At 34.8% G+C, this 13,816-nt stretch overlaps 2 protein-coding genes across 3 annotated transcripts; both read right to left on the bottom strand.

Annotated features, from left to right (window-relative positions):
- Positions 1-2,753: 2,753 nt before the first annotated feature.
- On the bottom strand, positions 2,754-7,342 carry LOC145601756 (uncharacterized). 2 transcript variants are annotated; one of them, XM_081657825.1, is made up of 4 exons: positions 7,171-7,342; positions 4,773-6,629; positions 4,536-4,688; positions 2,754-3,704 (listed from the first exon to the last, which is right to left on the bottom strand). In XM_081657825.1, the coding sequence occupies exon 2, from the start codon at positions 6,597-6,599 to the stop codon at positions 5,160-5,162; it is 1,440 nt and encodes a 479-aa protein (XP_081513951.1). In that variant the 5' UTR covers positions 6,600-6,629; positions 7,171-7,342; the 3' UTR covers positions 2,754-3,704; positions 4,536-4,688; positions 4,773-5,159. The 2 variants fall into 2 exon arrangements, with proteins under 2 accessions (XP_081513951.1, XP_081513952.1); XM_081657826.1 differs by lacking the exon at positions 7,171-7,342 and having other exon boundaries at positions 4,773-7,103.
- A 1,277-nt stretch (positions 7,343-8,619) lies between these two features.
- Positions 8,620-13,360, bottom strand: LOC145600144 (ATP-citrate synthase alpha chain protein 1). The gene is made up of 13 exons (XM_081656042.1): positions 13,210-13,360; positions 12,925-13,041; positions 11,417-11,593; positions 11,154-11,315; positions 10,986-11,066; positions 10,774-10,825; positions 10,434-10,548; positions 10,247-10,328; positions 10,020-10,115; positions 9,826-9,927; positions 9,508-9,624; positions 9,302-9,418; positions 8,620-8,947 (listed from the first exon to the last, which is right to left on the bottom strand). Exons 2-13 carry the CDS (start codon positions 13,021-13,023, stop codon positions 8,876-8,878), a joined length of 1,272 nt encoding a protein of 423 aa, XP_081512168.1. The 5' UTR covers positions 13,024-13,041; positions 13,210-13,360; the 3' UTR covers positions 8,620-8,875.
- Positions 13,361-13,816: the final 456 nt, after the last annotated feature.

The raw sequence follows: 13,816 nt of genomic DNA, 5'->3' as shown, positions 1-13,816 counted from the left end.
TAGTACACATTGTAGTACAAAGTTTTTTTGTATGACTAGGTTTTTTTTAATATATCTATTAATTAAATCTTCAAATTAAGGGTTTCAAATTAGGGGGAAAAAACATAAGTGTAACAGCAAAAAAAGTCAAATTTGAACATTTTAAATGGTTGGATTCCCGCAAGCAAGGAATAGGTACTCGATCATTCTCGGCAAACCCTTGTGCATGTTGTTCATATAGGCAATAACATATTCTAATCATATTCTTACAATTATGCCAACAAAGTAACAAACCAAAAGTTGTAAATTCAAATAACTAACTAATTAATTAAGACTAGTAATATTAATATAATTAGTCAATGCTGTAAGTTATGCAACAGATTTTTCAAAATATGTCATCATCCACGTATATTGTTTGGCATGCTTTTGATTTTTAAACACCTTATTATAGGCCCTTGTTTAAACAGGACTTCTTGTCCACTAATGTTGCATACTTGTATCCGTTTAAAAATAAAATACGAGTATTAATTTTTATATGTAACGGATAGTCAACTGCTACTTTACTGAATAGTCATATCTAAATTATTTATTTTCACAGCTAACAACTTATTGACAGAAAACAGCTATCTACATGGTTAACAGCTACCTCCACAGCTACAGCTACCTTCATAGCTATATTTTGTCAAACACGCCTTAGTCACTCATTGATAGAGGCTGAGGCTGAATAACAGTTTTGAAAAAACAAAGATATTTATGCAAAGAGTTCTAGGCTGGACCTCTATTTTGAAATTTATAGTGATTTGAACACTTCACTGACCATATTCTACATCACTGAAAGGTCTCTTAACATTATTGTAGATGTTTCTTAAACAAAAGAAAAACATTAATTAATACTGTAAAACAAATTTGAATATTTCCGATTTTATAAAACTTAAGTAATTATTTCAATTTAACATATGCAATCAAGATCCTAAATATTACTCGTACTCATATAGATTAATATTTCAAAGTTTTCATATTACTCCGCATCGTAATAATCTCATCTAATCTAATTTAATAAAAATATTGTGTTTAATGTCCGTACTTATTTACGTTTGTTAATGTGAAGAGTAGAGATTAGTGAAGTCCCTATGATTTCACTATCCAAAAATGGCAAGATCTAAATCTCTGGCCTACATTAAATTTTAAAATTCTAAATATAGCCACAATTTCAAGATTCTTACACTACAGATAGAGCTGTCAAAAGCTGACCCGACCCGAAATACCGACCCTAACCCAACCCTAACCCTAACCCGTCTGAACCCGAAAAAAATGGCGACCCGAACCCGACCTAACCCGACCTGAAACCAACCCTAGACCCGAGTTGACCCGAGCATTTGAGACCCGCACCCGACCATGACCCGACCTAGAGAGGACCCGACCCGAATGTGACCCGTAAATTATTGACCTGAACCGAACCCGACTCAGACCCGAGAATGACCCAAACCCGATTTAACCCGTCAAAACCCGAATTCAACCCGACCTGTTACTAACCCGACCCGAGTTCAACCCGACCCGTGCCTAACCCGACTCGATTTTAAACCCGACCCGAAATAAACCCGACTTGTAATTGACCCGACCCAAATTCAACACGACTTGTTATTGATCCGACCCGAATTTAAACTCGACCTATTACTAACCCGAATTTTAGGATTTAGGAATTTTTAGGATAAAAAGAGTACTCCGTATTGATTATTGAGTTTCAGGCTTTTTTTTCAATTTATTAATATAGATTCTAATTACAAAACAAAAGTGGCCTTTTTCATCTTACTTGACTTATCTCTTACATAATCCTCGTCAAAGAAAAACTGAACTGGACAGCAGCAAAAAAAAAAAAAAATTAAACAAAAAAATAAAAAATACACGGGACCCAGACAATAGCAAGTCTTTCTAATCTTACTTGACTTATCTTTATTATTATTATTATTATTATTATTATTATTATTATTATTATTATTATTATTATTAAGGGAATTCAAATCTTTGACTTGAACCACACCCGAGACCGACTTGAAAATGACTCGACATGATTATAACCCGCAAATTATTGAATTGCCATTTGAACTCGAGAATGACCAGACAAGTTTAAATGACCCAACTTGATTGAAACCCGCAAATTATTAACTAAACCCGAGTTGAACCCAAGAATGACCCGACTTGGAAATGACCCGATTATAACCCGCAAGTTTTTTACTTGAACCAAACCCGACCCGAACCCGAGAATGACTCGACTTGATTATGACCCGCAAATTATTGACTTGAACCGAACTCGACTCAAACCCGATAATGACCGGATCTAATTATAAACCGAAAATAATTGACTTGAACCGAACCCGACTCGAACCCGAACAAGACCCTAACTCGTTGAAACCCGTAAAAACCCGAATGTAACCCGACCTGTTCTTCACCCGACCCAAATGTAACCCGACTTGTTATTGACCCGACCCAAACTCGACCCTAATCCGATAAGATGTATGACCTGACGTAACCCGACTCAAGCATGACTCAACCCGAACCCGACCCGCATAGGTCTCGACATTAACCCGTACTGACCCGACCCGATATGACTCGACCCACACTAACCCGACTCAGACCCGACCCATTTACCCGAATTGACAGCTCTAACTACAGACCACAAGCTGAATTATTCAAATTGGGCCCCATCACCAGTAATCAATAATGGGCCCCTAAACACTAGCAATCAGTAATGGCCCCCCCCCTGGACAAGTACAACGAAGGAGTGGGTTGGGCTCACTACTATTAATCATCTTATTATCTGTCTTCTAAGTAAATTGTTTTGACTTTTACCATTCTTAATTTGCCACTTTAATCATTAATACTACCTCCGTTAACATTTAGTTGCAACTTTGAAATATTTTGTCTCTCAAATAATACTCCAAGTTGCAACTAAATGTTAACAGAGGTGGTATCTTTAATTAATAATATATCTTGAGATGAATTCAATTTCTATATAGCAAGTACAGTATGTGAATAGTGAAAAAGTCAAAGCGTAGCAATTTAAGTAATGGACGAGTATACGTTTAATTTTCATACAAATTTGATGTTTTGATTAGTGAAGCATCAACTGTAATAATAAATTTCTGAAAATGATTTAGCAAACACAGAGTGCTTAGCTGTTTTTGTAACTCAGAACCATATATTTATCATAATTGTGGCCTGAAATTCAGATTTGTGAATAATAAGGGTGATTGATGTAATACTACTAACTAAAATTCGTTGGGAGTTGATTATGTCTTATAGCTTGCAAGTTATTGGTTATGTTGGAAAAGTATGATGGGTAGTAAATGGCAAGTAGTTTTCTAAATATGCGGGTAGAAAAAACATGCCCACAAATCAAAATCAATAATCTCCCTTGCTCTAGTGATATGTAGGTGTATGTCCACTTCAAATTGAACAACGGCCATCATCCATCAGTTCTGTCTTTAACTAGCTTCTTACTGAAAACACAACCATTTCACACAAGCATCATCATTAAATTTGTCCAAATTCTAAATCAGCTGGACACCGAGACTGCAGACTTTAGAGGCAAAGACTGCATCGAGTTTGAACCATCCCTATTTCACTATGGCCGAAGAGAATGAGGTACTCCATTCAGATTAAGCTGCACCAATACATTCAAAGCCCTACTTGCATATATCAGTCACGGGTGCCTTAGTAATTAGTACCTGCGAAGAAAGAAAAGTAGGCAATGCTTTAGCTTTAGATTTTGACTGAGGCAGTGATCTCTCACTGTATTTAATTCATCCATAAAAGTTTAGTTAACTTCAGAATACTCACAAAATCAATATCTACTTATGTTTAATGAATATTAAATAAATAATACTTGTAAAAAATTATAACAATGGACTGAAACTTCTATTTATCGGATAATAGTAATTTTTTTTTTTGGTAAAACGGATTATAGCTTGTTATCTACTTTTATTTGAAAATATCCAACCTCTAATAGCTGCAATTTGTTTTCATCATTTCTTTTTTAATAGAGCGAATAGTTGGATCATAATCAAATGTATTGGTGATAACTCCTGATTGATAATGAAAATCTTCTTGCATCAAATCTTGTGCAATACAAAGCTTTTATGCTAAGTAGATATGCTTTCTGCAAGAACTTGCTCCCGAAAGTGCATTTACAAGTCTATGAAAGGAATATCCATTATAAAAATTACCCAGCAATTAATCATGCCCACCAAATTTCACCAAAACTAACTTAGTGATGCTACACATACAATGGTATGTGTAGCCTTTTCCTAACTTAACAGCCATTCTAACAAGAAAAACTCACCTTGGGTTATAATTATCAAAGAAAAAAATACATATCAAACCCCTGAACACAAATCAGGGATAAAGAAAACCAGAAGATCACTTTCTGGTACATCAAAACCCAGGACAGATTAACTCTTTATAACACTAACCAACTGAGTACCTTAATTACGCAGTTGATCAAGCAACAAAAGAGCAAAACACCAACCTAAGAGAATTGAGATATGAGATTTCCTTACACAGTAGACTCGTTTTCTATTTTTTGATTCAGAGGATGCCATGCCACTTCTCAAGCAATTTTGCTTCGTTCTTATCTACTACCGCATACCTAGTCCCGCTTTAGAGGATGCCATGGCACTTCACTAGCAACTTTGCTTCGTTCTGATCTACTACTGCAAACAATACCCAAGAAAAGCAACATCAGGAAAAAGAAAAAAAAAACAAAAAAAGGAAAACATGCAAAGGGGAGTCCTTACCTTGGACAAAAAACAAGTGGCACTGGCTTTGGAGATGAGACAATTAAAGCATATTATATTGATTGCTCTTCTTGCCTTCTACTGAATCATCAGTGCATTTTAGACGACATAAGAAAGAGGAGGATTTGAGGTGAGATCAATTGAGGGGTTGAAGGGAGCGAGGAAGGCATCGTTAGCAGATGAGAGTTGAAAAGGTTATAAACCTGTAATCCTATCTTTTTGTCAACATTCTCACTTTTCTCTTCAAATACTATTTGCAGTAGAGCCATTCATTCCACAGCCTTTCGCCATTTCAATCATGCTATTTGGCATTATGCAGGAGGAAAAAAAATGTTAGTGGCCTCCTGATTACCTTAGTCTGGTATTTTGCCCTGAACCAGCAAAATTTCAAATGTTATGCAGCCTATCTATCAATCTGTTGTAGGAGGCAATATCAGGAATATAGTCTTTGTCCAACATCTCCTCAACCAGGAGCTCTCCTTCTTTTGTTTTACCTTCCCTCGTGTAACCTGCAACTAATATGTTGTAGGTTACAACATCAGCATCTAAACCCTTGCTAGAAGCCAACAACCTCAACCTATCAGCTTCAGTAGTTCTCCCCAAATGACTAGCATCTTTTAGAAGACAATTAAAAGTCACACTATCCAATACAATACCCTCTTTTAGCATCTTGTTGACGAACCTCAGTGCATCTTCTATGTTTCCAGCAGTCCTCAAACCTTCTACCAAAGTACTACAAGCAATGATGCCAGGACTTTTCCCTGTTTTCCACATCTCCTCCACGATCTCTAATGCTCTAATTGCATTTGATCCACTGCAAAGACTCTCAACAAGATCAGAGCAATCAAATCCATCTGGCAAAACTCCTTTCCTTGATAAATCAATCAACAACTCAGAAGCCCTTAACATTTTTCCTACTTTGCAAAGCCCGTTCACCAAAATCTCACAAGTTACAGTCGAAATTTGACACCCCATGTCTATCATCTCATAGGCCATGGCAACCCCTTCCTCATAATTTCTCTCCTTAAAGAACCCTTGTATTAATGTATTGAAACTAACCACATTAGGTTCACAACTCTTCACTCGCATTTCCTTAAACAGCTCCAAAGCTGAGCCAAAACGATTACTTTTACAATAGCTACTAATCAATATATTGAAAGTAAACACATCAGGCTTAACTCTATCCAGAATAAGCTGATCATACAAGCGCAACGCCTTATCATGCTGACCATTCTTGACAAACCCATGAATCAAAATATTATAAAGAGCAACACTAGGCTTCCCATCAATTAATTTTTTCATAGTATCAAAGGCAAGTGAAGCATCATTCAGTCTCCCAACTCTGCAGTAAGAATTGATGGCGAATCTAAATATAGGTTCAATCCTTGGGCAACAAAAGATCCCATCAGAGCATGGGCATGGTTTAGAGGGCATAATATCAAGGACCACTACTCGGAGGGCATCAAAGCGGTCAGAAACAGCAAGGGTCCTGATCATCCATTCGTAAGTATGATGGTCATGACGATAAGAATCAATGGTACTGGCCCACTGGAATATATGGAAGTCAAGGTGGGTGAATTTTGGGTGGTAATGCAGCTTGTTCTTGAGGAAGTGGAGGAGAGTTTGCGGGGTGATTGGTGATCTAAGGTGTATCTTGAGGAAGGTTAAGAGCTGGGATTGCGTGGTTGGCGAGGTTAGAGAAAGCGTGGGTAATGGGGTGGGGAAGGCGGCTTCAAGCTGAGGGATCGGAGCTAGGCTAGCAGTGGGTGTTGTTTGTTGAAGGTGCTTCATTTGAGGTGCTATCAACTTCCTCATTGAAGCTCTCATTGCTAACAATGTAATTTTTCCCTCTGTATCCTAAGATAATCACCAATTTTTCAAAAAAACAAAAACGAAAAAAAAAAAATCAACCTTCTGATCTTTACTATCAAATTTCAAACTTTCAAACCCAAAAGCAAATTATCATCTCACTGAAAATCAATGTATAACATCCATTCATTATCAAATAACATTGCAAATAGAAATTGTAAACTGAAAATCACAACATAATGAAATTTTGCAATCTCAAAATTAGTTTATGCATCAAATCCCTAATAACGTTGGTTAAATTGTTTGGGGTGATACCCAGGACCCGGAATTAAATCCCGTCTAAATCACTTTCCATTATATAGAATTACAAATACAAGAACTCAAAATTCCCATTTCAATCAAATTTTAAAAATCCACATAAAATCATTTATCAATATTGTTTGGAGTTGCTTCAATTCAATCAGCTTCGTCATTGTAAAGAAGCTAATTATTTCACTTATATGCTAATAAATCATGTAATCACCAAATTGAATTCAAAAGAGTAAAGCAAAGAAAGAAATTGAAACAACAACCTAGTTATTGATTTTACCTAAAAGTGAGCGAGTGACTGTCGAATTTGAATTCTGGAAAAGTTTGATCCTCAAATATTGATGACGTCCTAAATTGAAAAACACGATTGTGTTCTACAGTATGGATTAAGGAGGTGTTGTTTGTAATTTTTTTTTTTTTAAACAAGGAGGTGTTGTTTGTGTAAGTGATGGCTGAAAGTTGTTTTTTTTTTTTTTTTTTTTTTTTTAATTTTTTTTTTTTTTTTTTTTTTTTTTTTTTTAATTAAGGAGCCAATGAAACCTTCTAAACAAATTGCTATCAAATTTCTATTTATTGTAACATACTAACATAGGAATGATAGTATAGGTAGCTATATGGCCCATATCTAATTATCTATATCTAGCTAATAATATGGAGTGTCACTTACATATATTGATTGTTAGATTGTATTTTATGAAGTATTCATACGGGGTATGAGATAATATTTTAAAGTATGCACGTGACTACATGAGTAATGAATGAAACATAAAGATTGATACGTATACTCGAGCTTGTGTCTAATGGTATTTTGATCACATTAAAGCCAACGTTCTCCGTTTTGGATACATTTTATAGGCCAACTCATCATATAAGCTCTAAAGGTATTTTGCAAAATTGCAAACATGTCACCCAATAACCCTATTATAGAGCGCAAGATTAAAGAAAAAATGTGATAAATTCGAATTGTTACAAAGTATATTAGCTAACTACTCCCCCGTGGTTTTTTTATTTTAAACTGCTATGTAGTATTTTAAGTTGAAAAGAATTGATGAGAGAACAAAGTGTTGGATCAATAGAGCAACTGTGAAAGTAAAGATGTAGTCTTTATGGTCAAAATTAGTATGAGGACAAATTTAAAGGAAATTAACTAAAAAGAAAAATGGGACAAATATCAAGGAACGGAGAAGGGAGTACATTACTGATCAGTTGTTAGTGTCTATGGCTAATCTCGTAAGTTTGCATTTTTCATATCAATCCTAGCCATTTGGCAAAGTCTGATTAAATGAGTATTATTGCATGGGTAAATTACTTATATTTACATGGAAAACTCCTATATTTATAGTAGTGGATTTGTAGTATGTCGGTGAGTTAAACGACTTAGGTAGATAAGTCTATACTACTCTAGATTGTTCTACTAGCTTATGATAGATTATTATTCTAGACTTTTTTAGGATATTTTACTCTTAGATATTTTACATTACTTTCTAAATTTTTCTATTCCCCTTTTTTTTTTAACTGTATTCATACGCGTACATTAGTAACATTTAGTTTATAGGCTATTAACATATACGAAGTACTTTGTAGTTTATAATGGTAAAAGTTTATGAAAAATGTTAATTGTTTGGTTATAGAATTTTATTGTTACGGGTTAGCCTCAAAGTTGCTATAACATGGACCTCTGCTTTTACACTTTATAATGAGAATACGAGAAATGGAAGATGAAGCTATATAGGTCAAGGAATTTATCACATTTCATTATCATAATCCTTGAATGAATTTAATGACTTTATTCAAGGTATTATACATTGTTTATCAGTATCAATAACAGAAAAGGATCTTCAATCTGAGCTAACAAATGCATCTGCTCTAGGGCACAACACAACAAATTTATAAAACATCATCAAATTTGTGCTAAATCTATATCAGCTATAAAGTAGCACTGTAGAGGCGAAGACTGATTCAAATTTGAATTTGCTGAGACCCGATTAAGCAGCAGCACTAATACATTCAATGGCCTGCTTGCATATTCCGGTCATTGTTGCCTCAGGCCCGTACACCTGCAAAATAAAAAGATATTAGCAAAGACATGTTAAGCTTTTGATTGTTATGGACTATGGGCTCTTTAGGATTACAATGGACTCATGTTCTAGAGACCAGAGTTATTACTTTCTTCTTACATTATCCATGGATAGGTTCTCAGACAATTGTTATCTACATATGGTAGTCTTACAGTATGACTTTTCAAGTTTTCAGCTTAAATTGTAACATAGACAATACTCTATAATTCCCGAAGTTAAGGATTACATCATCCAAAGCATATCAAGGGTATCTCAAAGGACGCAACATAAGAAAGAGCATCACAGGTAACAAGTTAATTGTTGAGCCTCTGAAAGCAAACATAATATATGTACCTCAATAGGAATTCCAATCTCTTCTCCAAGCAGCCGCATTTTAGCCAAACCCTTTTGGTAATTTGGACCTCCTCTCCTCACATAAATGTGCATTCTTGCGGCTTTAAGCTTTGATTCCTGTTAGCAAAAACCAGCAGATATGTTTCAGAAGGTGTGCTGATTCAACATTCAAGCGCAAACCAAAAGCAGTAGTGAAGCAAGTGAACCTTCTCCTTAAGAGCTCTGATTATTCCATTGAAGGTAGCAGCAACATCAGTAAAATTAGCAATACCTCCACCAACTACAAGGGCTCTCTTGCGACCATCAGGGTCTGCAGTAGCACACTGCAAAAGTTGTATAATAATTAGTGATGTAAATTTAGGATGAAGGGCGTTAATTATAAATCAAGAGTTGAAGATGATATTTCACATAGTTAATAGTTTTTGGTTAACAATATATCTATCCAACATGGTGATGGCCTTTCATGAATAAGTGGGGGATTTTAAGTAAATGAAGGGCTCTGCTAAATAGAGAAACTAACTTACATCAATTACTACTCTGGCATACTGTAAGACCTCATCTTCATTGGGAGCACCACTATATTCAGCATAGTTCCCAAGCTCAGATGCATAACCAAGATCCCCAACCTGTAGCAAGGAAAATAATCAAGCCACGAACACAAACTTATGCAAGATATTTCAAAGATCAAAATGCCCATTCTTCTGTCCCAAGTCCATACGGTATCTGCGTATATCACACTGGCTCCTCCTCCAGCCACCATGGTCCAAATCCTTCCCTTGGGGTTCAAGACTGTGAATTTCAAGGATGCACTTGTCTGCACAACAAGGGACACATAATACAATAAGATCACCACGTACAACGATAATTTTAGACAATGTAACTACATGTCAAGCCTTTGTTAAAAATGATTAGGAACATCATCTGAGAAAGGAAGCTACTTTATACCTTTTCATCTAGACCATGAACAAAGCTCTCTGTTGGGCTCATAACTCTTCCAAATGGCAGTGGAAACTCGATATTACCCCACCTGCAGAAGTGTCAAAAAAAAAGGGCAAGTGTTATTAATTAAGGAAGCTAGGAAGAAGTGAATAAAAGTCATGGAGAAATTTTGTACGGTTGAGAGAGTGCATACTTCTTGAAATTCTTGAAGGTAGCAGTATCATCTAGCTCGCCTCTCATGTCCAAAGGATAGGGGCTCCCATTGACTAATGCGAAAGGATTCATTTCTAGGAAAGTGAAATCCAGATCTGCAATTATGATATTAATATAACAATTATGCCTTTTTTTTCACATAATTAGTATCAAGTCAAGAAAAAAAGAAAAATGGAGGTGACATTGTGAGGATTGCCGTTTTTTTTTTTTTTTTGGTGCCACAGAAACCTCAAATGAACATAATATGAGTAGTTTTCTTGCCCTGACATCAGCTTGTTTGTCTGAGATTAAGACTATTAAAAATTTGTATGTCCAATTACCTAAAAACAGGGCGAAAATGACTTTGATAAACTCCTCAATAACACTTTTGACCTAAAAGGAAGGGGAAAAAAATTGTCAGCGATACAAATATAACTTACACAAAAGGTAATATTCTCAACAGATGATTTCCCTTGAAAAGTAGTACATTTTTACTCTGCAGAAAAATATAGCTAAAGCAATTACATTATACTTCCAAAGGTCATGAGAGTACCTCCAAAGGTAAAGTAGCGACCAGAGGAGCACAGACTTCAGAAGTAAGAGAAACACCAGTGGGAACAAAAATTGTTTTGACCTGGATAGAGAAGAAACCAATGTCTTACAGCTTAAGTGTTTATATAAATCATTTTTCCATGCAATATGAAATGAGTGTCAGGAGTACCTTATCCCAATTCTCTTCAATTTCAATTCCACCACACTCTGAGAAGCTTATACTGTTCCCCAGTCTTTCTGAGACAATATTAAGATAAAACTCTTCATTGTGTGGAATGAAAGGCTCGACAATAAAAGTAGTAATAGGTCCTTTACATCCACCCATCTCCACCTGTTGATGTAGTGTAAACCAACATGAATTATGTATTGAACAATCAGTAACTACTCACAACAAAATTAGCACTTATTGTCCTGATGATCAATTCAACCCACCTCTTTGCCAAGACGTTCTTTTACAAAAGTAGTAACCTGGGAAAAATCCAAATTCAAGGCAACTAGACCACTCTTGCCACGCTTCCCAAACAGCATGTCGGGCTTCACAACCAACTTTTCAGATGATAGCCATGGCTCATTCTGAACAAGTTCATTCAGGTCGGTTGACTCTGTAATCTAGCCAAAATAATAACTCAGGTCAAATTCAAGTAAATTATACAAGACAACAGCATCAATGGCTTTTTTAGAAAGTAACTCTATAAGAAAACCCATGCCACAACAAAGATAAAAATTCACAGATAAGGTTGTGCAGTAGAAAACAAATTTTGTTTATATCACACATTTTGATAGTCAATGGAATATGCAACAGAGCAAATAATTGCATATTCAGAGGAAAAGAAACACATCAGAGTAGAAAACATTGAAGCTTACAGGTCAAATTGTCATTTCCAGCAAGATAATGGATTAGATTCATACAAAGAACTCGTAAATAGTTCTAGAAAACATGCAGATTCGTTTAGGACATAGCCAAAAAAAATTATCAGAATTCTATGAGTAATATGGTCTCATACTACGTATTACATTAGCACAGTATATTGAAGATTTCTGAGTAGCAAATGATAAATGCATATTGATTTTTGGGTCAATTAGGATGCAGTCTCTCCATCATTGCCGGATCAATACTGCATATAGTCCAACCCCCGTCACCCGTCTAATGACGCAAGAGTATAACGAGATACATTTGTATACCGTTGTTGATTGAAGCCTTGTGAATTGAATTATCTATGTATACCAAAGAGTCAAAAAATACAACCAGAATGATCACCCAACTTTAGATTTCTTCCTCAAATCTCATTATAGTTGGCTATTTAGGCAATTAGCCTTCCACTATTCTAGAAGACTATTGTCATGGATATGTGAATAGAGACTCGTAGAATCTTCTTATTTGGTCCATGATACATTCTTATTGGAGACTATTATCATAATCCATGTATCTAGACTGAATGTTAAAATAAAGATAATACAAAAAGATAGGACAAATTATAACCAGATCACACATAACTATGATTTTTCACAAGAAAAGTCACCAAAGATAGTCAAAGTAGAGCGTGTAAACGATGTAAAAGCCAATACGTCGCAACTAAAACATAGATCACCGGCTTCACCATGAAATCAATTTCGTTCAGCATATGAGGATTGAAATCATAATCCCAATCAGACTCAAGTAATAAACCTAAACAATCAAATCAACTGATAAAAATTGCCCACATTTGGAAAAATCGCCATTAAAACCGAAAACCTATATCGAAAAATTACTACATTATTCTATAACTAGCAACTGGGTTTTAACAAACTATTTCAATTAATACGAAACGAAGGAAGCACAATTCAAATTCATGACAATGTAGTTCAACAACACATTATATATGCATCATATATGATCCAAATCACATAAAAATAAAAACTGTACTCAAAACCCACTGAATAGAATGAAGAATTAATCTTACTTGAGCTGATCTAATGGGTAGTTCAGAACCAGAAATTCTCTTAAAATGCTCCTTAATCAACCTCTTTGAATCGTACTCTCTGATCTTCTTCCTTGCCATTTTCCCCCTTTGTTAAACCTAATTTCACCCAAAGATCAAACCAACAAAATATAAAAAACCCTAAATTCAAATCCCAGAAAAATCAAATCAAAACAAAACAACAATAGATCAATACAATTCAAATTCAACAAATTTCATAAAAATCTAATCTTGTCAATTATTAAAAAAATTAAAAAAGAAAATTACCGTAAAATCAAAATTAGGTAGCTGAAGAGAGAGAAAATGTCAATCAGGGCGATTTAATGGGAGAACTCACAGACAATGGCTGAAGCTTATTTATAACTGCAGAAAATTGACTAATTTACTGGAAACTTTTTTTTTTTTTTCTTTTCTGTAAAAAATTTAATGAGTTAATTAATTTATTAATTAATTAAATGGAATTTCGCGGGAAGATTTATTGCATTGTACCTACCACTCACCTTATGACCAACAGCTTCATACGAAGCAATGTTGTCCGTTGATCTTATAGATCGGACGGCTGATAATATCGGAGAACATTAAGTATGATTGTGTTTGTTTTATTTATTTAATAGGAAGTAATAAATAATAAAATTAATGTTTACTTGTTTAGTTGATCGCTCACCAACTTAGAATCTGACGTCAAAGATACGCTAAATCAGAATTGTCGTAATTATAGTAACTATAAATTAATCTCATATATTTTCTGATGCATTGTATTTTGGATTATCATAACATGTGATTACATAATTACATTGTTGTAAATAACGTAGTATTATTACATTTTTTATTCAATATTAAGGTTTGATACAATCACATGATACGTATCTAATAT

This window comes from Chenopodium album, chromosome 21, assembly GCF_948465745.1.
Source record: "Chenopodium album chromosome 21, dcCheAlbu1.1, whole genome shotgun sequence".
NCBI classification, from domain to species: domain Eukaryota; kingdom Viridiplantae; phylum Streptophyta; class Magnoliopsida; order Caryophyllales; family Amaranthaceae; genus Chenopodium; species Chenopodium album.
This window is presented reverse-complemented; position numbering and strand designations above follow the sequence as displayed.

Excerpts from the sequence above, each read along its gene's own strand:
- LOC145600144 (XM_081656042.1), bottom strand. The coding sequence starts at position 13,023 with ATGGCAAGGAAGAAGATCAGAGAGTACGATTCAAAGAGGTTGATTAAG. Across the intron at positions 10,826-10,985 it reads TCGCTACTTTACCTTTGGAG|GTCAAAAGTGTTATTGAGGA; the intron begins GTACTCTCATGA and ends CCTTCCTTTTAG. Across the intron at positions 9,419-9,507 it reads TCAGAGCTCTTAAGGAGAAG|GAATCAAAGCTTAAAGCCGC; the intron begins GTTCACTTGCTT and ends TTTTGCTAACAG.
- LOC145601756 (XM_081657825.1), bottom strand. The coding sequence starts at position 6,599 with ATGAGAGCTTCAATGAGGAAGTTGATAGCACCTCAAATGAAGCACCTT.